The 23,520-nt window shown below is 36.7% G+C and overlaps 1 protein-coding gene across 2 annotated transcripts in view; it reads left to right on the forward strand.

Moving 5' to 3' along the window:
- Window positions 1-2,661: 2,661 nt before the first annotated feature.
- Window positions 2,662-23,520, forward strand: part of jhy (junctional cadherin complex regulator) — a 45,791-nt gene continuing 24,932 nt past the window's right edge. The window contains exons 1-3 of one of the 2 annotated variants that reach the window (XM_031906056.1): window positions 2,662-2,770; window positions 8,371-8,716; window positions 16,275-16,761. In XM_031906056.1, the coding sequence (XP_031761916.1) occupies window positions 8,412-8,716; window positions 16,275-16,761 (792 nt within the window). In that variant the 5' untranslated portion in view covers window positions 2,662-2,770; window positions 8,371-8,411. The remainder of the gene's footprint in view (window positions 2,771-8,370; window positions 8,717-16,274; window positions 16,762-23,520) is intronic. The other variant, XM_031906057.1, reaches the window with a different exon arrangement.

Genomic DNA, 23,520 nt, shown 5'->3' on the forward strand with positions numbered 1-23,520 from the left:
TAACAAGGGTTAACAATGTTAACAATGTTAACATAACACATGGTTGCCTTCCCCCTGCCATCCCACCGGTGAACATGTAAGTCGCCGGCGGGATGGCAGACGCAGCGGCGAGATTTCGCGCAAATCGCCGAAAAAGACTCGCGCCGCTTTTTCGGCGATTTCCCAAAATCGCCCCGCCGCGTGTGCCATCCCGCCGGCGACTTACATGTTCGCCGGTGGGATGGCAGGGGGAAGGCAACTCGGGGAGATTAGTCGCCCGCGAGCAGGGAGTTTTGCCGCGGGCGACTAATCTCCCCGTGTACCAGAGCCCTTATAGTTTATACAAATAAGCTGCTGTGTAGCCACGGTGGCAGCCATTCAAGCTGGGAAAAAAAGGAGAAGGCACTGGCTACATAGCAGATAACAAATAAACCCTATAGAATACAATAGTGTTTCATCTGTTATCTGCTATCTGCCTGTGCCTTTTCTCCTTTGAATGGCTGCCCCTGGGGCTACACAGCAGCATTCTTTGTGTATACTATAGTAGTGCTTCTGAGGCAAACACACCAGGGTAGCAGTACATTATATTGGAATTACTTTTATACTCTTTTTTTGGTGTTACCTTTAAGAACACTGATTGTGCACACTATAGATCTGTGAGGATTTACTACTAGTACCAAGGTAGTGTGAGCAGAGTTATGTGTTGCAACACCAGACTGAAGCCCCCCCAGGGTGTCAAAAACAAAGGTTTTACCAACTATCAGTGACAATGAAAGGTGAATAAATCCTGTGAGGCAGTTCCAGAGAAGCAGTCTGGCAGCTATAATCCACACTGAGCTTGACATGCTGAAGTAGAGAAAGGCTCCTGATATCCTAAGGATATCCACAGCAGGTGTCCCGGAGGCTGTGGTAATCCCAAATCCAGATCCAGTGTACACGCTGGCAACTCCCAACAGGGCTGAAGTCCCAACTATCCTACAGGGATTACTACCCTGTACTTACCCCATTCACTATGTGACTGTATGGGAAGGGTTAAATAACTCCCTGCTCTCTCTGACTATGGGGATCCCTATACAGGGTTGGACTAGGGTGTATTGGGCCCACTGGGGCCAACTTTCCATTCATTTTATTTGTGGCAAAGGGAGGGAGGGGACCTGGGCTGGTGGGGCCCACAGAGTTTTTCATGATCTACCCCACTCTGTTATCATTTTGGCTCATGGGGTTATGTATATGAAGGAAAAGGGCAAGTACAATACATTTACCTCATACACCTAAAACACTGCTCATTTTATGGAAGCCTGTTCTAAGAATCACTGCATTGGTTCCTACCCTTTAGGTTAAAGTGGAGATTCATCTGTTGAGTTTTTTTTTCTTATTCTTTAGAACATTTTTCAATTGGCCAATTTTTAGTGTTGTTGTATTATTCTGCCTATATACAGACTGTGGTCACTTTCTGCTTTCTAGGTAAACTAAGCCTCAGCAAGCAGTGTAACATAACATTACACTTACAGTATGTGGTTCAAGGAATTAATTGTAAATTGGTACGCATAGCAATGCTTTTTATAATAAAACAACCCTTCAGGTGCTGATTGGTGGCAAAGAAATCTTTCTGACAAACTGTCTTTAAACCTCCCTCAGACTATCAGAGCTAGCTGATCCAGTCTCTTAGGGCAATGACAGACCAGAAGGTTAGTTGCCCATGATAAATCTCCTTCAAATACTTTCCGACTGGCTAATAAGCAAATCACTGGTACATGACATGGCTACTTTGCGAAGTACCCCAAAGTTGCCTCTCGAGCAAATTCCAGTCTTTGTATGTTTCCCCACTGACAATTTGCATTTTAGCTGGTGGGAAAACATTTGAAGGAGATTAGTCACCCACAGCAGAGGAATTTTATCACGGGTGACTAATCTTGTGGTCTGTTGTTGCCCTTAGGGAGTGATGTGGAGAAAGTGCAGTTTAAGTCATTCATTCTGGGCAAACATTCTACAGACTTACTGCTATGCTGTCATCTGTTAGGGCAATGACACTCTGCGATATTCGTAACCACGTTTGTTTTGTCGCAAGGGCAAATTTGGAAAGCCAAAGTGACACATATGTTTTCCCACTGGAGATTTACATTATCGCCGTTGAGAAGGCATAGAGTAGATTTGTTGTGGGTGACTAATCTCCTCCTCCTTATAGAAAGGGCCAGTATAACTTCTAGTTACACAACTATTGCTTCCTATTGCACTCAAGATTCCCTTCCCTCTGGAGAGCCCTGTTCTATTTACTGTTTTACTGAAAAATGGAACAACTGGGAGATCTGCTCTGTTATAGGTTATTTCAATTAATCCCTGTATTAGCATAATACAATAATGATAACAGTAAAAGTAAACACATTTGGAATTGGTTGGTTTACAAAGCTGTAATTTTTTTAATAGGTTTCATCATTAAGTCTGTGGTAAACAAAATGAATTATATATTCACTTATACACATATGCTTCTTGTTACAAAACCTTCAGAAAACAACATAAAATAGTTTGGCAAATGAATGCACAAAGTGCATAGAAGATCTTTCCAAAAGAGTAATGAGATAACCCTACTTGGCAAGGCAATAATCCATCTCCTATTCAGCCACATTCTGCAGTGATGACTTCCTAGGCCTCAGTAGTGTTGCGTGTAAAGAAGCCTTTTGTTATGGGCTGTTTGTTGTTCATTTGGGAGCCATAGCAACCCTGGGATCACTCACGAGGAAGCAGTTAGGAGAGAGCATGTTACATTGCTGGTATCCTGCTTATAACTAGCCAGGTAAGGAAGGAATAAAATACAATTCTCGTACTTTATTTTAGGATTTCAAGTGTTAGATATTTTGCTGTTTAAAGTGCATTGTTGACAATGACAAATAATGGTAAATTTCTACATTGCTTAAGGTTACGACATACTTGCTAGAGAACAGCATTGCATTAAACACATAACATGAGCTATAACAGGACATGAGGCATTATGAGGTAGGCAGTAAATTCACAGCCACTTTTATATACTAAATATTAGCAGTTACAAAATAGGAAATTGTTTAAAAGCGGTACTTAACAATTACTATAAATAAATGCATTTAGAGTTGCATTTAGGCCCTATTTAAAAACTGGTGATAAAGGAAAATCTCTCAAAACTGTCTAAATTCTCCCATTTTTTACATATATTAACAAATGACTCAATGAAAAAGTAACAACTTTGGTATATATTTTTGTTTTGACATTTTTCCAAAGTTTATCCTAATTCCAAAGGCAGTCCCTTTCAATTAAAATTTCTGTTAAATTTATTCTTACAGTCAAATCAAGCAAATTCTATAGGGCCCATTATGATTTGGTGAATTAATAATTCCAGTTCTGTTGCAGATAGTCCTGATTATTGACTAAACAACATGTAAATGGTGGTTGTGTAACAAAACTCTGACTGCAAGCCTATACTGTGCACTTACTGACACAAATGCAATTAAAAACAGGTGCAAATTTGCACTTTTATTAGTGTGTCACTATTGTGGTTGGCACAATGACATTGAAATTCTGGGATAACTATTATTAGTGAATGAGTGAATGAGGCCCCACATGTTTGAAAAAAGTTGAGTTTCAATGTTGCTATTAATTAAGGGAAATTGCAGCAGCTTTGGACTGGAATTGTGCATTTATAGTCATATTATAAATTCCTGTTTGTGTTTTGTTACAATTTTTCATTTTTATACAAGCATTTATAGTTTTTATGGTCTTTACATTTATAATCCACAATTTCAAGAAAGCAAGTCTAAGAAAGTGAGATATAATTGCCTGCCTTGTCTTGAATATGTGTCATACTGCATGTTTGTTAAAAGAATGCAATTTTTATGCCCCACGATGGCATTTGCTACAAGATAATATATTGATTATGCCTGTAGTAGGGAAAGACAGCAGGAAAATTACGGTAAGTGTTCCAATGGATGCATGATTTCACTCACTTTTTTTTACATTTTCTTGTGGATAAAGTATCCAAAAATATATGAGTGTATGCAGTGTCATTCCCTGTCCAGTACTACAACCCCCAAACCCAAATACAATTTACTGGGGCAATAGCAGCCTATTTTGGGCTGGAAGTGACTTATTTTGGTGCAATATGCTGTTTGATGTAAATATGTAGATCAATAAAAATGCCACTGTGATTCTTAACAATTTATTTCACAGTGGATATCCACCTATTGTCATGTGTAGACATACATTTTTGCCAGCTGTACTTTGACCCCTTTACTGTACAGAATTCATTACAACTAGGAGTTTCCAGTGAGTACTCCGTTTTCCACCCACATTCTAAGGCAGGTTAACTGACTCCTGATAAAATGGAAATCTGGTGTATTATGTAAATGTAATAGGAACTTTAAATTATAAACTCCACTGTGGCAGGGTCCAGTCTAAATTATAACAATCTCTGTAAATTGCTATGTAAATGTATCTGCATTATGCACGTTAAAGAAACAGTAACACCAAAAAATGAAAGAAGAATGAATGTATTTATATATATAGGGTCTTCTAATTCAATTCTTAATTGTTAATTACTATTTTTAGATATATTCAGGGCCAGAACTAAGGGTAAGCAGAAAAGGCACATGCCTAGGGCACAACTCTGAGGGGGTCTTGGCACGTACCACATGTCTTTTACCCATAGTTCAGGCCCTGGATGAGTGAAATTCAGATGTTTGTGCCGGAATTTTCCGACACACCCCATCTAGTCACTTAGTAGTTAAGTTGACCATACACAAGCAGATTAAAGATGCTGGTCTAAGCCTTTAGATGGGCCTCCCCAATTGATATTTGGCCAAAAATCGACCGGGTGTTGATCAGGCAGGTTTGATTTTCCCCTATACCCATCACTGTAATTTGATTGTTTGGTCCTTATGTAGGCATATTGGGAGAAGATCCACTCATTCGTGGACCTCGCCAAAGGAGTGGATCTTAACGTGTATGCCCACCATTAGCATTTAATCAAATTGAAAAGCAGATCATTGAATACATTTAATCAAAATTATCAATACCAATTCATAGAAAACATTTTATTATACAACTGTGCACAGTAGTAGTAGCTGTAGCCGAACCATGGTTAAAGCAGAGCTAAAGCTTAACTAAGGAAGTAGGTATGTAATGTTTTAGGCTTCTGTACCAAATCAAGGCAACCACAGCCCTTTAGCAGTGAATATCTGTGCCTCCAAAGATGCCCCCAGTAGCTCCCCATCTTCTTTTCTGCTCATTCACTGCACATGCTCCGTGCTGCTGTCAGTTACTGAGCTTAGGGACATACAAAAAATATACTGTATATAGAATATAAATGTCACAATATAAGGCTGATAAGAAATTTATTCAGATTCACATGACTTGGTAGCTCTGAAACTGGTGCAATTAGCATCAAAATGTAATAATCAGCCCTGTAGCATAAGCTTATATGACAGGCCAACCTCATTTTCTGCTTGACAATTTGAGACACCCCCTACTAAGCTTAGCTTAGCAGCTGATCAGAGTACACTGAGCATGTGCAGTGTCACTGACACTTTTAACAGAATCCAAGATTGGGAGTTCCTGTGACAATTGTAAAGGCCTGGATCATTACTACTATAGAGATGGTAAACTTTTAGGATGGTGCAAAAAGTTCAGTATATAAAATATGGCATTTATAGCCACAACCATTTTTAAGGGTTTAGTTCTCCTTTAGAGCAAAGTCACACAAAGAGTAGATCTGCTTCTCTCAGCCCTGTGTTTTCTGTCAGGCTGAGCAAAGCTGATCCGCCCTCCTATGCTGCCAGTGTGCCTGCACTGAAAACTACAGAATCCAGTTCTGTGCAGCCACATGCGGTGGAGCAGAGCATATGTCAGCCTGTAAAACGCAAAAGCAGTGGATCTACACTTCATGTGACCTCAACTTTAAGGTTTCCATTAAAGAGATGCTAACCCGAATGGCTAAAATGTGGCTAAGTATTAACATTCTTTGACTCTGGATGCAGCCGTTGTGGAATATAACTAAAGACAGGATTGAGGGACAGAGCCACAACATTTAATCTAATAGATGTCCAGTTTACCCTTGCAACCAGGCAGTGGTTTGAATAAGAGACTGTAGGAAGAATAGGGGAGGCCTATAACACAAAAAGTAACAATAAAAATAACATTGTAGCTTCACAGAGCAATAGTTTTTTGGTTGTTGGAGTCAGTGACCCCTGGTTGCAGGCAAAAGAAAAAGAATAACCTATAAAAAAACAAAAAATTAAGATCATTTGAAAAGTTGTTAAGAATAGGACACTCTATAACATACTAAAAAGTTAACTTAAAGGCGAACAATACCTGTATTTAATGGCACTGCAGATTTTAAATGGCACATGATATGCAATGGCATTTTTAGACTGTGTTTACAACATAAGAATTGCTTTATATGCTAACCAGCATAAAAATCCTCTGCTTATTTGCATATTGGGATTAATATCCATATTCAAGTATTACACTTGGATTACAAAAGCTGAATGTGTTAATACACTTATGTAATTGATGCCACATAATCTGTAAAATGCCACTAACTATGGACAGTGGTGGTCTTGGCCCTTAGGCTAACCTGAGGCGGCCATCGCAATGCCGCCCACCCCATCATCTCTGTAAATCAACATCAGAGAGGGGTGGCCAGGGGCGTTTCTGGCCCCCGAGCCACACCCCTGCTCAGGAGCGGCTTTTTCAACTTGCCTCATGCGCCCTTGGGGGGGGGCTGCATTACTGGCGCAACAGCACTCTGTGCATTAGAACAGACAGAATTCCAGTTTAATTACCAGAATTTTGGCTCTCAAAGTTACCAGTAGTGGCTTATTGCTACCCCTGTAATCTGCAGGGTGCTGCCACCTCAGGTGACATTCCCATCTCGCCTCATGGCAGCAGCACCCTTTTATATGGGTCAAACAAGGTTTCTAACCCAAACCATTCCTGCAAGTTTTTTTCATCTACTTTTTCAATTGCCTGTCTACAGGGCTGCATTTCTACTCTGCACATAAACTTGTCGTGCTCATTAAGTGACTCATTAAGTGGCTTCCACACTTCTTCCTGTTACAGTAGAGCTGCATTATTTCTGGTCATGTGATCTCCTGAGGGAGCACACAGCCCATCACTAAATGGTGGATCAAGGGAAAGAGTGTTAAAGGGCAATATTTACTGATATATATATTCCAGTTTGGTAAAATGTAACCATTAATAAGCCACTTAATATAATGTAAACTGTCTATTGGTTAAGTATTCCTTTAAAGGGGTTAGGTTAGTCATACTAACTTTTTGTATGTTATAGAATGGCCAATTCTAAGCAGCTTTTCCATTGGTTTTCATTATCTATGTTTATAGTTTTTGAGTTATGTGCCTTCTTCTACTGATTCTTTACAACTTTCAAATGGGGGTCAGTGACCCTGGCAGCCAAAAAACTATTGCTCTGTGGGGCTACAATTGTATTGTTATTGTTACTTTTTATTTCTAATTTTTCTATTCTGGTCTACTCTTTTATTCAAACCACTCTCTGGTTGTTAAGGTAATTTGAACCTTAGCAACCAGATAACTGATGAAATTAAAAAATAGAGACTTGCAAAACAAAAAGTGGAATATTTAGAAAACCACAAATAATAAAAAATGAAGACCACTTGCAAATTGTCTCAGAATATTACTCTCTACATCATACTAAAAGTTAACTTAAAGGTGAACAAGCCCTTTAAGGCATAATAATGGTATTTTAAATATTGAATAATGAACTGTATTGGTACAGGTATGGGCTCCGAATTACAGAAAGCCCGTCTCCCATAGACTCCATTTTAATCAAATAATTTAGGATTTTAAAACTGATTCCCTTTTCTCTGTAATAATAACACAGTACCTTGTAATTGATCCCAACTAAGATATAAATAATCCTTATTGGAGGCAAAACAACCCTATTGGGTTTAATTAATGTTTTATAGATTTTTTACTAGACTTCCAAATTACGGAAAGACCCCTTATCCGGAATACCCTTGGTCCCGAGCATTCTGGATAAGGGGTCATAAACCTGTACTGGCTATTCTGGTTAAATGTATTTAATCAACTGCTTTTCAATCTGATCAATGTCTCCGATCAATTAAATATAGAACAATTTCTGAGCTAAAACTGCAGAATATGATTTTTGATGCACTTGTGTGTGTAAGATTGGAATTTTGGGTTACCTTTACTAGTCAGGACTGGGGTCTGTATTAGAGTGAAAGAGTGGTAAGACAGCAGGCAAGCTGAATCTTCCAAATGAAAAAAGAGTGAACATTTTGTAATAGGGATGTATTACAGTGTGTATTAGATGTTAGATGTTTGTTTTTGTGTGGTTAAAGGAACTTTACAAATATTCTTGTTTTATAGTTTAGTTTAGGATTGTTTTGCTGACCAGCCTTTTAATATTTATGATGGGAGAAAGAACAAAACAAGCCTTAGAGGAATTAGACCTTAATCTGAGTTTAGATAGCTTGGAAGAATCTGACTCTGAAAGCTTAACCCAGGAGGCGAAATATCAGTCGCAACTACAAGACAGGATTTTTAACACCGAAGAACTTGTAGAGGATGTACAGCCTGAGAAACGCCTTAATGATGGCAAACAAAAGGGTTTGCATTCTGACAGAGCAAAAAAAGAAGTTATTCTTGATGGAAAGGATACAATTACAAATACACCTAACCGCAAAAATGAAAGGATCGGACACAAGAAAATAAGGTAAGGCTCTAAAGCATTAACATTAATAATAATAATCATCATATCTATTATATGGAAGCTTGGGACCTGGAGTTTTCTAAATAAGGGATCTAAATGCACTCAGAAACTTCATTTTACTTTTAACTCCAATACACTAGCCTCCCAGCAAAAACTTCATGGATGAAGTTCCAGCAGCAGCATAACTAGCGTGAGCTGGGCCCCCATCAAAAAATCTTGTGAGGGGCCCAGCACATAGCTATACCAGCCTGATCTGCCACCATTCCACTCCCTGCCCCGTCCACCCACTTGTTCATGTCTCTACCAAGCTGCTTCCCCTCTCCCTGCCATCAGGTAGGAGAGCGGCTGGGGAGGGACAGTTCTTTTTGGCTATAGAGTCCGGGCACTTTTGATGCCTGGGTCTGGTTCCTCTATAGTTCCACCACTGGGTGCCAGGACACATGCACGTGCTTGCCATTCAATACCACCCAATCATAGATAATTCGCAGCTCAGCAATTTGGGACAAGATTCACTGTGAATAGTGTGAAGCAGGGTAAAAGTCGTCATTTACTAAATGAATCAGGTAATTTGAGTGCAGCCTGACCCTTACATGTTGTGATCAATCCAGTAAAAGATGTAGCACAGGTGGTAAATACCTGGTACATACTGGCCCTACCTGCTCCTCATGAATAAAGTGCTGCTGAATACAGGCTACGTGCTTCATTCTGCCTCTTATTATGGGCACCAAACATGGTGTAGGGTGCAAAGTGTAAATAACACTCTGCTACTGCCCTACTCTACATAAGTGAACCTTATAATGTTGCCAGTGAATAGTAAGTGGAAAAAATCTATTTACAATGTTTCCAGCTGACTATTAGTGCCCAGATGTATTTTAAGGATGTAATCAAATGTCTGTAAATGAAGTGATCAGTATTGGTCACTTATGTACACAGCCATGTAGAAGAGGCCCATTAATGGTTTAATGTGTGCTTGAATAAAGTGCAACTTGAACATGCATTTTAAGTAGAAAGAACCACCAATGTCCATGTAGCCAAGTGACAATAGTAATTAGCTGTAGGGAATAGCTATCAGTGTTAAGGTGGCCATACACGCACCGATATTATCGTACGAAACCTCGTTTCGTACGATAATCGGTGCGTGTATGGTATGTCAGCGAGCCGACCGATGTCGCAGGAAGCTGCTGAAATCGGTCGGCTCGTCGATCGGCCAGGTTAGAAAATTTTGATCGGGCGCCATAGAAGGCGCCTGACCAAAATTCTCCCTTCAGAGCTGAATCGGCAGAAGGAGGTAGAAATCCTATTGTTTCTACCTCCTTACCTGCCGATTCAGCCCTGAATGGTGTGTGGCGGATCTGACGATGTTTCGTGCGACCGATGGTCGTACAAAACATCGTCGGATCGCCACGTGTATGGCCAGCTTTAGCAGTGAAGAATTTCAAACCTAATCTATTGCACACAATGTAATGTCACTTGGGAGGAAAGCCAAAGTGATCACACATTGTGGCCAGCTGAAGTAACTTTTCTTAAGAAGCCGGATTTATTTGCTACCCTTTCAATAAATGAGGGCTGATTCACTAAAGGTCGATAAGTGTTATTGACGCAAGTGTTAAAATTGATGCAAAAAAACGCGCGATTCGCTAAAGTATTATCACGTGGGCAAAGTCGCATATCGCATGCGTTAAATTTTGCGCTACCGCATGCGCTAATTTTAACACATTGCATTAATTTGCGCACAGAAATAATACTAATGCATGATTCACAAACACTTAGATACGCTATATATCGCATTTGTCTGTGTGAAAAATAACACCTACTTGAGGCAGGCGGTAATTATAGAAAAGTACAGTTAATGAGCTTTTGGCAATAAAATATGGACTTTGCAGTGTTATTTATTCAAGTCTGTGTTGGCCCTAGAGTGATGCATCCTCCAGTTTGTGCGCAATGCGTTCATTAGCACGCGTTCCGTCAAATACCGCACGAAAATAGTCTTCACATCACGTCTAAATTAACACAAGTATCCTTTTAGTGAATCGTGCGTTAAGACGTGAAAAATTAGACGCGATAAAATTTTTACTGCATGCTATAAATAGCGCTCGAAATATCGACCTTTAGTGAATCAACCCTATGGTATTTTATTCAAAAAAGGTAAGCCATTTATAGTTAGTTTATAGTTACTGTACATGTATACTTAAAACATTTTAGGGTAATGTAACTAAAAGTCCTACATTTGAGGCATCTATTAATCAATATCTACCTGATGATTGGTCGCTATGGATTACTAGACAAACAAATCAAACGCCATTTTATTGCTCATGTTGTTCACACATTGCACATGTTTCAAGTGGAGGCACAATTCTTTGCACCCCTAGGATGCCTAACTCTATATGCAGCACTGGTCTGGATACATGGTGAACTGTGATGAATCTAGTTTCACATTTTGCTATATACCCAGCAAAGTTTTGTTTGCAGGAGCTGAAGTGTCATGAAAATGGTAATGTGCTATTTATATAAATTGCTGTAGAAACAACATAATTTCAGTATCGTTTGCATATGCAGTGTCAATTTACAGTGGCCTATGTCAATAGGCACTTCACAGATGTGCGAAAATAATCAAGCACACACATAACTCTTGCAGCAAATGCCTGAAATTACATTGAAATGGACAGTCCAATTGAATCCGTTTCACACTGAGGTGCAAGTGTAACTGTCAGTTTTGATGCATCAACTGCAACAATGCTGGAATTCTAAAAAAAAAGGCTTTTGCACTGCATCTGCAGTAAATAAATGGCCTCTATATTTATGTTTATTGGACCTTTGTGTTCATGTTTTGATTAATCAGAACACAAACCTTCATTTGGGTCCATTTTTCCAAATCTTATGCAACTGTATCCAGAGTTTGTCAAAGTGGGGATGGTGTGATTTTGCATTATTACAATAATATTACATTTGTGTGAGAGTTACTGAATGAACTCCGTCTATTGATGTAGCCTAAAGAGGGAACCTTGGAATTACAGCTTGATGGTAGCGGTAGTTACAGGGTACCCCTGCATCAATAGCCACACATGTGTACAGTATGTAGAGGAGGCGGGGTGCATGCTCTGGAGCAGAGCGCAACTAAGGAAAGTGCAGGGATCATCTTTGGACACAAATACCTTAATGAAAGGTACTAAGATATGCAACAACAGAGTGCATTTTTGTGCAACCGCAACACAAGAGATCATTTTAGAATTCAGAAAGGATGTTTATTTAAAAAAAAAAAAAAAAGGCTGGGGGCATATTTTTGAATTTAAATTCAGTTTTCATCTTGTAGTCCAATATATATTAATTTCTAGTGTAGTAGATCTACGTGTTCTCCTCAAAAAATGGTCCTAATGTGTAATCAGATAAAGACCATTTGCTTGGCTATTTTGTTTGTGAAAAATCGAAAAACAGTAAGATTGTATTCAGCCAAGAAAGGTTCATACAAATTCATTTCAAGTTATTGTCTTATTACAGAAAAAAAGCTAATTAGTAAAAAAAAATAATAAACTATTAAAACTTAAAAAAAAGCTTACTGAGTTACAGGTTTCAAGATAATAAATCTCATACCAGTATAAATATATATATTTGTAACAATCTGCTATGCCATTTTGTCAAATAAACAACAAAAAAAATTAACGTGATAGGTAACCTTTGAATAAATGTATGATGCAGAATAAAAAAGTATGCTTGAGCCTGGTATTTTTTTATCGATGAAAAACACAGTTTTGTAAATTTGCTGAATAGATCCGTATGAAAGAAATAGTCATTAGGGCTACATGCAGAGTGGCATTGCTCTCATGAAGACTAATGGAATGGAAATAACAAAAAAATCTGTGGGGAGCTGAGCTAGCAATGATCACTTACACATCCATTTTCTCTACCCATGGAGTTATTACATAATCTATCAAAGGCCTTGGCTGGCAAATTAATTATGTAATGTGCATTAAACACTGTTTCCTGTCAGATAGGAAAAAAGGAAATTGAATTGATATGAACAAATTTGGTAACACAAGCCTGAAATTACACCCCCTGTGCTTATTTTTGTATTATTTGAAATTGCCAACCAAATTCATAGTAAAACAGTTAGTACCCACAACAATATCTCTATGAAAGACAAGTATGTATTATAAGCAAATATTTCAGATGTTTTGAGCTGTAATAAAAAAAAAGTTTTGAAAGGTTAAGATTTTTTTTAGGTGCAGAGTTTGGACATAAAAGGCAAAAGCAACATTGCATCTATGCTGCCACATTAGCATACAAGGCCCCATTTACTATTTGCAGTTGCACTTGTTAAAATGCAATACTAAATATACTTGTACTTAATTCTTTTGCCTCAATACTTGCTCCTACCAATTATTACAACAACAAGCAGACCTGGATTAAGACTTAATGGGGCACCAGGCAAGGTAGGCTTTTCGGGTCCCCATCTGTATAAATTGCTTTGCAGAATCAGGGGCAGAATCTATTTAATTTGCAGTGAGACATATGTCACCTATGAGGACATGGGTAAGAATGCTGGCAAAATTTATGACCATGCCCACTTTAGGAGATGCACCCCAATGAACCAATCTCCATTGAATATATACTGTGTAGATAATTAAGCATCTATTTAAGCATTTCATAAGCTACAAATGTTATCATTCTCAGACAAAAAACAATGATGCATACATGTTGTCAGTTCCTTTTTTAATGCCTACAAAACACTTAGCAGGAAGAATGCAGTAACAATTTAATGTATAATGCCCCCAGAACTCATAGTAGGGTGAACGCAGTGACAATGTCATGTATAATACCCCCAGAACTCATAGCAGGATGATTGGAGTGGAAAATTCATAGATATTACCTCCTGAAAACCCCCCAGAGGGGGTGTGGGGGTACTGAGGTAGCATCCCTGGTGGGCCTCGCACACCCCAGTCCGATGACAATGATGACAAAATTGAACTTACACATCATTCCCAAACAACAGTCCACCTGTAGTATAGCATTTTTGTGCCTCATGTCAGTGCAGAATTTTGCAGTGAGCTAGAGTCAGCACAAATACATGAGGGAAATAACAGGGCAAATTTAACTAATATCTTTGTGTTTTGCGCCTATTCCCTGTATGTAAATAAAGCTGATTGTCTCCAAAACCTCTGTATCTTTTTCAGTGTCCAGTTTCTGCATGTGTTCTGCACTTTTGTCTTTGGCCTTGTCCTCCTAAAGCTTTAGTAGTGAGAATTTCAAACAGGTGCTAGTAGGAAGCACCTTCTGGTTTCAGAAGTATGCACTTAAACTTTTTTTTATAGGTTTTGCGCCTATTCCCTGTATGTAAATAAAGCTGATTGTCTCCAAAACCTCTGTATCTTTTTCAGTGTCCAGTTTCTGCATGTGTTCTGCACTTTTGTCTTTGGCGTTGTCCTCCTAAAGCTTTAGTAGTGAGAATTTCAAACAGGTGCTAGTAGGAAGCACCTTCTGGTTTCAGAAGTATGCACTTAAATTTTTTTATTTGCATATACTGTTAGGGGTTGAAAGTTTTTTTCTCTTGTTGAGAATCCTGCTGTGAATCTGTAAATACTGTAGGGTACAGGGACAGATCCGATTGAAGTTATACATCAGTTTCCTGTCAGATAGGAAAAAAAGGAAATTTAATTGATATAAGTACAAAATAATGTATTTCCACACAAATTTCTTTCTGTGCATCACAATTTGTTTGTGTGTGCTGGACTAAAAATATTGCCTTCACAATATAAATATAATTTCAATTAAATTGGCATGTTTGGTCCCAATGCAAGCAAGCATTAGGACTGGAAGCAAAAAACTCACAGATCACAAGTGATCTGAGGAGCCCCAGTTTATGGGGGGGGGGCACCAATCCCAAAAGGAGCAAACAAACTTAACAATCCCATGCCGAGTCATTATTTAATTCTACTTTAGAATTTTGGCATCTATTAAGTAGTCACCACTCCTCTAAACTCTAAACATAGGTTTAGTGGCATATTTATGAAAATTTGAAAAAGCTAAACTAATGCCACAAAATTCTCCAAAAACTACTGACACAATTCCATTTTATAGGCTTTTGTGTATTCTTTACCTAATTAGTTTGATAATTGTTGTTTTACTCACTAAATATGTAGCTTAATGTTTACTGTAGAACTACTTGGATGTGGAACAATTAATCTAGTCTCATATAGGGGCACCATCACACCTAACTCAAAGCAGGCTGGGTGTAGCACATTCCTTTCTTTGGCCCTCTTTGCAGTCTGTGGGACCACTGCATCATCTGGGGCCAGGCTTAACCATTCTTTTCCTTATGTTTCTATGCAAATGAAGAAAATTAAATATATTGACCACTTGGTAGGGACAAGAGTATATTTTCTAAAGTAAAAAAAAACCCAGCAATGTAGAATTTATATTTTAAAGCAGCTCTCAGTGAAGAATTTTAAATGCCCCATTTTTGGATGAAAATGATAACTACTAATGTGTACCAGTATGGCATTAGGCTGTAGAACACAGCATTTCCAGATGGTGCTAACTGCAGCAGCTGCTGCTCTCTTGGTTCAGATCCTTTTTAATTGTGGCTGTAAATGTTCATAAATTGTTGCAAGGCAAGATGGCCAGATGTTATTTCGGGTGAAACTGTATCTTAAACAGTTGAAAAAATTCTATCAAGTAACTCTGCTTAATTTAATCCTTATGTGGTTTCAGTTGTATAATAAAAAATGAATGGAAGTATATTCTTAGATTATGTATGCATCTTGTGAATTACAGCTACAGAAGAACTTGCCTTCACCCACTGAGAATTTTATAGATCAGTTTAGAAAAAAATGTTTTACTGATTTCCTTTGTTTTTGTTGAATCTTTGAGCAGATTTACTAAAATTCAAACTGGGGAATTCTGAAGAATTCTCAGCATTTAATTTCATTTCTGTTATTGCCACTTATTGAACATCGCATACAATAAAAAGGAAATAGGGCACCCTTTTAAAAAATATATGGATAGGAACCACCAGTCACATTAAAGCCCAAGATGCAGACAAAGAATATTTGAATATATACATAAGTACTGTATTTTCTGAAACCTTGACCATTAATGGAAAAAAAAGCTATTAAAAGTCACCAGAAAAATATTTGCTAAGTAAAATCTAGTGATTTTATATATATTGGGTGCAGATTTATCAAAAACTGAATTGGCAAAAAAAAAAAACTTGAACACAAATATATGCACAAGTATTTGTCTGAAACCTCAAATAGTCTGGATTTACTATTAAAAATACTGCGTAAACTCAAATTGTTTGAGTTTTTTTAGAATTAAAAAAAATTAAAATGTAAGAAAACGCTCGAAATGTAAAAATTTAATTCTGTCTGACAAACTTTGACTTGATCTTGAAAACTCAAATTAAAAAATGGCTAGAAATTTTAAAATATAACACCCAATTACTTCTTCATGAAATTGCTTCTGATACCTTTATTTTCTGCTTGACTACCTGTTTGTGATAGGAGTTATTCATTTGCAGTGATGCAGAAATGTATGTTCCTTTTTCATAAAGGTATTTATTTATTAGTTTTCAGAAAGAAGATAGCAGTTATTGTCATCTAAGATACGATCCCAACTGGAAAAAACACCAAAGCCATGGACATAGCATGGCAGCTTACCAGGACCAAGATGAATTCTCTGATGACTCTTCCAGTTTCTCAGATGAGCTGTCAATAGATATGTTTGTGCATCAGAAAACAGCAGATGACAAGAATGATCTTGGTATAAGTGGTATATCTGAAAATAAACTACCATACAGGATGGTCAATAAACACAAGAACAATGAACCTAATGATTTTATCAGCAGGAAAAGTGAATCATGTGAAGAGCTGAGCAATGCCAACAACAGGGTTTTAGACAATAAGCACAGGTTCAAGTCTGCAGAGTCAAATACGCATACGACAAATAAAGATTTCATAGAAACAAATAAGCTCACTCTAGGGGTACGAGCCACCAAAACCCATAAATCATATCTCAATATGTACACAAAGAAAAAAGATGACACACATGATAAGGTAAGATGTTCTTGTGTTTGTGTATATATATACTATGTATATATAGTCTGGCAGTTCTAGGCATTTTATCATTAAACAAAGCTTTACAGTATGTAGAAATAAATTCACTCAAATAGCTGAATTGGTAATATCTTTCAAAACAGCAACACGGTAGCTGTGAACAGAAACTTGTCTGTTTTAGTCAAAGCAGGTTTTTGTCACAAAGTAAGTTTCAACAGGACATAACATACACAACAAGCAACTCACGGTTCATTCTTCTTTAACCAGAAAGAGTACAGGTCAGTACAGCCTGCCTATACTGGACTTGTCCTTTGATAGGGTTTTAGCCAGTACAATGGTAATGTACTTCATACACATTACAGATATTGAGATCACACTCAATCTCTACTGGTCAAATGTACATAATCAGCCCTGTTAAGGAGACATCTACACTTACATTCTATTTATTGCAGTATTTAAGTGATCCTTTTATTTAAGTGAGCTTTTTATTTTAAAATCACCTAAAATTACTATATCTAACGCAGGAGGGTCTTTTTGTAAATTAATTTCTATTGACAGTGATGCCTTTACAGCTGTGAATGTTTATGAAATTCTATTATTATGGCACTGATTGTTTCTATTAAAGTTGGGAATAACCTATTTATACAGTAAGTGTAGTTGTAGGCAAAGGACAAAAGTTTGGCAATAGTGATCATATTTTCCTGAAACAGTAAAATGTTACTGAAATCCCAACAAAATTATTGACAGCTTTACAATATCAATGTAAGGTTCTTTAACTTCTCAAGGGGTCGCTCACTTTTAAGTTAACTTTTTGTGTGTTATGGAATGGCTAATTCTTAGCAAATTTTTAACTGGCTATTTTGTTTATAGTTTTTTAATTATTTGCCTTCTTTTTCTGACTCTTTCCGCCTTTCAAATGGGGTTCGCTGACCCCAGCAGCCACCCTGCAAGGCTAAATTTTTATTGTTACTCTTAATTGTTATTACATATTTTTATATTCAGACTCTCTTTTTTTTCATAAAAACCAACGTTTCGGTCCTCATTAGGACCTTTCTCAAGGATAAAAAACAATAGTGGCACTATTGTTTTTTTATCCTTGAGAAAGGTCCTAATGAGGACCGAAACGTTGGTTTTAACAATATATCTACAATAAAAAATTTTTTTGATAAAACATTGAAGGGTGTGCTGGCCACAGATGATTATTTTCTATACTGTATATATATATATATATATATATATATATATATAAATATATTTCATAAACTGCTGCAAATATTCACAGAAGTCACGGCTGCGTCAAAAAAGTTACGTAAAAAAAGTTGCGGTCGTGTCAAATAACGTTAAAAAATAAGTGAACTGCAAAAAGGCTGTGCGGTAGCTGAATTTTGTAAATTTTTTCAGTTTACAAATTTTTTGTCAAAGTGAAATGGGGCAGATTAGCTCATCAGTAGTAGTACAGTATTCGCGTTTCAACATTTTGCCACCTTGGGCACTTTTTTCAGGATGACATGGCAGTGACAATGCAAAAACTATATCTTTCCTCTAGATATAAAATTAGTGCCAAATGTGAACTCATATGGAGCAATTTCACACCTCGTGAGGTGAGGAGCCTAAACACATTTACTGTACACAGATACTGTACTACATTGTGAGAAACAAAAGACACATATAAACACAGAGAGAGTGCTAATCCAATGTCTGAAATATGTATATGTGTATATGTGTGTGAACCAAAAATAAAATACTTCACTCAGAGGACTTCCAAAATACAATATTGTGGTGTATTGTACAACCCAATATTTCAGACACACACACACATACACATATATACACAAAAAAGCACAGAGGTGCACTCCTACTTCCCACACAAATCTGCCTAGGTGCAAGAAAATAAACTCAACAGGTCAAGTTTAAAAAGATTTGTACATACATATATATGTATACACTGGACTAAATAAATAAATAAATCTGAAGCCATTCTTCACTACCAATGGTATTTGTCATTCATGCAAAGATGGCATTTACTTTAATTCTACAAAAGCATAATTGTAAGGTTTACTGTTTTTAGATGCTGAGTGAGTTTATGGGTATTTTTATACACATTTGTCAACACATAATATTCAGCATAATATGAACTTTTTAGTGTTTTCTTATTCTCTAAGAACCTTATGAGTTTCTTTGAGAGAAAGAGAAGTAGATGTCCAATCTAGCTCAGCTGTACTCAAAATGAGTTGCTTTCCTACCTACAAACCATCACTTCAAAGGGAGGAACATAATGTACAAATTTTTAATGGCTCTAGACCAAGGCACTCAGACTTTCAGTGCACTACGGCTTGCCTCCGTGTAAACACCTAATCAAGATTGTCTGCGCTTCTACAATAGCAGCCAAATGCAATTCGAGAACCACAAGCCTTTGAAGTCTTGGCTGCTAAGGCCGGTTTTCTAGTCTTGGATAATGACATGACATGATTGCTGTCTTTGTTGTACCTTTTCTGTAGAGAAGCAATTATAGGCCTCAATTTAACAGAATAGACATTACACAGCTTATGATGCTCAAAATGCAATTTCATTTGATCATTTTCTCAATTTGATTGGTATTAATAGAATAGTTCACAAAAAATGCTGGCAGAGGTTGTGTCCTGTTCCACTTTCAAAGGGATAATGTAGATGTATGCTTTACCAGCCCTGTAAACTATCACTGCACTGATACAATGTGTATTCCAAAACAACATAATCACAAAAAGACAAAAGGAATATCAAGAGGATTTTTAGATAATGTTTATATGAAAAGTACATAATATATATATTCAGCCAAATGCAGTGTATGAAAAAATCTTTTATTTGCATAACCAAAGCCTGGCTGTGCTAAATACTAAAAATGTTCATCAGCTATGCTGTGTTATTCTGCACCTTTTTTTATCCCATATCTAGCATGTCTTAGTACCCCTCTAACTGATGCTTGTCAAAAATGTCAATACTAGCCAAGCCATTTAATATGTAGTATATAACTAAATGCTTACAATCTAGTTTGGGAATAACAGTTGTGAAATAATGCCCTTGGGTAATGCAATCAAACATGCACTCAGGCTTTAATTTTAAAAAAGTGTGAAATAATTCAGTTCAATTAAAAAAAACAGAAAAATTCAGTTAAAAATGTATCACCTGTTGTAAAATACAAGAATATTAAAATACCATTATGTTCTAACTTTAACTTACATGGACCACTTTCCAGCCAACTTAGGCTGACTTAGAGTTTTATGACCATTGAAAGGCACGATTATGCAGTGCTTTTATACAAGTCATGGGACACCGTTACAGCAAGTCATGTGTACATGTGACATGACTGAATACAAATAACCAAAACATCACTAAGTTTGTAAGAATATTTTACAGCTTATTCAAGGCTACTGTATCATTGAAAGCCCTGCTAATTCCTTGGACCCACAGAGCAATATGTTTGCTAAATGTAAAATTACCTACAGACAACACTGTGGATATTGCATGTTTATGTGTTCAAATGTGTTCATTTAGATATATACATATTTCTATTTGTATAATAATATAGTTTATTCTACCTCCTTTCAGTAGTAGTAGAGTGAAAAGCCGCACTTACAACAAAGTCGGATTTTCACTCTACTGCGCATGCGCCGGCCCAGGGAATTAGAAGACATACGGAAGGAAGAAGCGCTTGCTTCAGGTACCCCGGGCTGGTGCTGTTTTCTCCTAACAAGGGCACCAGCCCGGGGTACAAGGTAAGCGATTAAAGTCACTTGGGAGTGCCTAACATTTTGGCATCCCCAAGTGACTTAGCCTTTCCTTCTCCTTTAAGGTGGCCATACACATTCAGATTTTTGACAGATCATTCGGATATTGGTCATACCTTTAAATGCAATGATCTAAAACTAACATTCAAACTATAATTGCAGAATAAAGCCCTAAAAATATAAATGGGAGGATGTTCTGAACATGAAATAGTTGGCAGACACCAATAGTATGAAAGTGAATTCCATTGTAGGTCTCTCAAGAATATCTTCCAATACACAATACCTGGCCGATCAACTAAACGACCGATCGACATGATACAAATAATATCAGGAAAATAATTCTGAGCCCACACATGGTCCGAAATCGTATGAAACTAGGTTTCGTATGATTTATCGTTACATGTATGGGCAGCTTTAGATCCTTGAAAGAATTACTATAGGTGAGATTCTTTTTGAAATGCTTGGAGTTAAATAGATTAAAGATGTGCAGTGCTGGTGAAGGCCTTGTAGTGCTGTGATTTCTAAAATATAGCATAGTGATATTCACAAAGGAAAGGGACCAATAAACTACAGGACCTGAGATAAGTCAGAAATATGGGGCCCAAGCAAGTGCTATTTAGTGGACCGTCCTGGTGGCCGATATGCTTGAGCATGAAGTTAATGTAGAGTTATAATAGGCATCCTGGTATGGACTGATGATTAAGATGCATCCATGGTTTTTTTTAAAGAGTGGTTACTGTGGAGGCTAAACAGTGTTTAATGGGGTCCTGGGAACTAAGGTATACATTTGGCAAAAATGTTGATTGTATAGAATAAAATGGGCTGTAGTATTGTAGAGGGGAACTAAACATCCATTCCTTGTTTTTTTAACTAACTGGATCAGTGCAAAAGACCCCCCCCCCCAAACAACTGCATCCTACCCTCCTTCAGCAGCAGTTTGATATCTTTTCAGGTGCATTTTTATAGAGAATGTCACAATATTCATGTTTTTTTGCCTCAGTTGATATTCCACTAAGAACTTGGTGTGGTTATCATGCAGTATTTAATAACACTAAAACATCAATGAGCTACATCCTAATGTTCAAAAATAAAAAATTATTGGTGAACTTTGTATAAAGTACTTACGAAAAAAGCTTTAACTCCTAGTTGTTGCTCTGTGCTGCAACCAAATACAACTGCAAAAATCCAAAAAGTAGGAAAAAAGCTTCAGCAGATTTACTGCAAACCATTTATAAATAACCACAATAAATGGTTTGCAGTAAATCTGCTGAAGCTTTTTTCCTACTTTTTGGATTTCTACATCCTAATGTGTTGGTCTTGTCTGACTATTGCACTTCATCTTCAGTGAAGAAAATACTGAAAATAATCCATCTGAATTCTTAGATGGTTTCTCTTTCCTAATTATGTGCTTTTTCTAAAAACATGTTAATGAAAATTGAGATTTATTTGATTTATGTTGCAAGCAGTGTCTAAAATTGATCTAATAAAATATACTTATTATATCTGTCCTATTAAGATTTAAATCCATTTATAGTTCATTTTGCTTATGTGATCTGGGCTTCATGCCATAGTTTTGTTTGTAACAATGCTGTCTGCTACTGCTATCACTATGTGTTTCAAGTCCTTTTCTACATTATGATTTATAATCCATACTTTATTTTTCTCAGAATCACTTTCAGTTGCCTGTATGAGTGCCCACAGAAATTGTTCAAGAAGAATCTACAGTGTTTTATTGCATTGATCTGGTTTATCTGGCCACATAAAAGTAATTTTTATTCATTGAACCAACTTTTCCAATACAGCAAATGTTGTACTGAGCGGCAACAACTCAAAATGATCTAATATAAAATATTATAACTATAACATACCAAACTATAACTACAGGTATGGGACCTGTTATCCAGAATACTTGGAACTTGGGGTTTTCCGGATAAGGGATCTTTCCGTAATTTTGATCTCCATACCATAAGTCTGCTAAAAATCATTTAAATATTGAATAGACCCAATTGGCTTGTTTTGCCTCCAATAAGGATTAATTATATCTTAGTTGGGATCAAGTACAAGGTACTGTTTTATTATTACAGAGAAAAAGGAAATAATTTTTAAAAATTAGAATTATTTACTTATAATGGAGTCTATGGGAGATGACCTTTCCGTAATTCGGAACTTTCTGGATAACAGGTTTCTGGATAAGGGATCCCATACCTGTATTGAAATATTATAACTAGAACATGCCAAACTATAACTATTGCATGTATTAAAACTATAACATACCAACCTATAACTATAAAACGCCAAACTATAAATAATTGGCCCTGTTTTGCTCATTTTTCTGCAAAGCAAGATGGGCCAGTTTTGCTCATCATCAATACCACATTTACATATATTGCAAGTATTATAATTATAACATAACAAGGTATAACTTTTGCAAGGGTTATAATTGCAACTACAGTTCCTCTCTCAGCAACTGGCTTTCTGTTTTCCTACATTAAATAAATATGTAAATAAATTAAATAAATAAATAGATAAATAGTTAATAAATAGGTAAATTCACTTTAGTCAGTTGATAATATTACGGTGGATAGCAGGAGACACACACATGCACAAATGCATGGTGCACAGATTGTGCTGTAAAGTGTTTTCAAGTTTCCAACCAAAATTTAAACCTACAAAGTTTTAAATCTACAACATATTTCCAACCAACAATTTTAAATCTACATTTTTTTCCAAGGAATAGTTATAAATCTACAAAGTGTCTCCAATCGCAAATTTGTAATCCATAAATTCTTTTTGTTTTAAAAAGTGTTTTAAATGTGTTTAAATTTAAGTGTATTCGTTTTAAGGACAATCTGGAAAAATTATAAATATATATATATATATATAGAAAAATCCAAAAATATAAGGTGCACACCTGGGTCTTTTAAGGATAAAACATTATTTTTATTGTATCATGCTAATAAAACTGCCATTTTATTAGCATGATACAATAAAAATA

This window comes from Xenopus tropicalis, chromosome 7, assembly GCF_000004195.4.
Source record: "Xenopus tropicalis strain Nigerian chromosome 7, UCB_Xtro_10.0, whole genome shotgun sequence".
NCBI lineage: Eukaryota > Metazoa > Chordata > Amphibia > Anura > Pipidae > Xenopus > Xenopus tropicalis.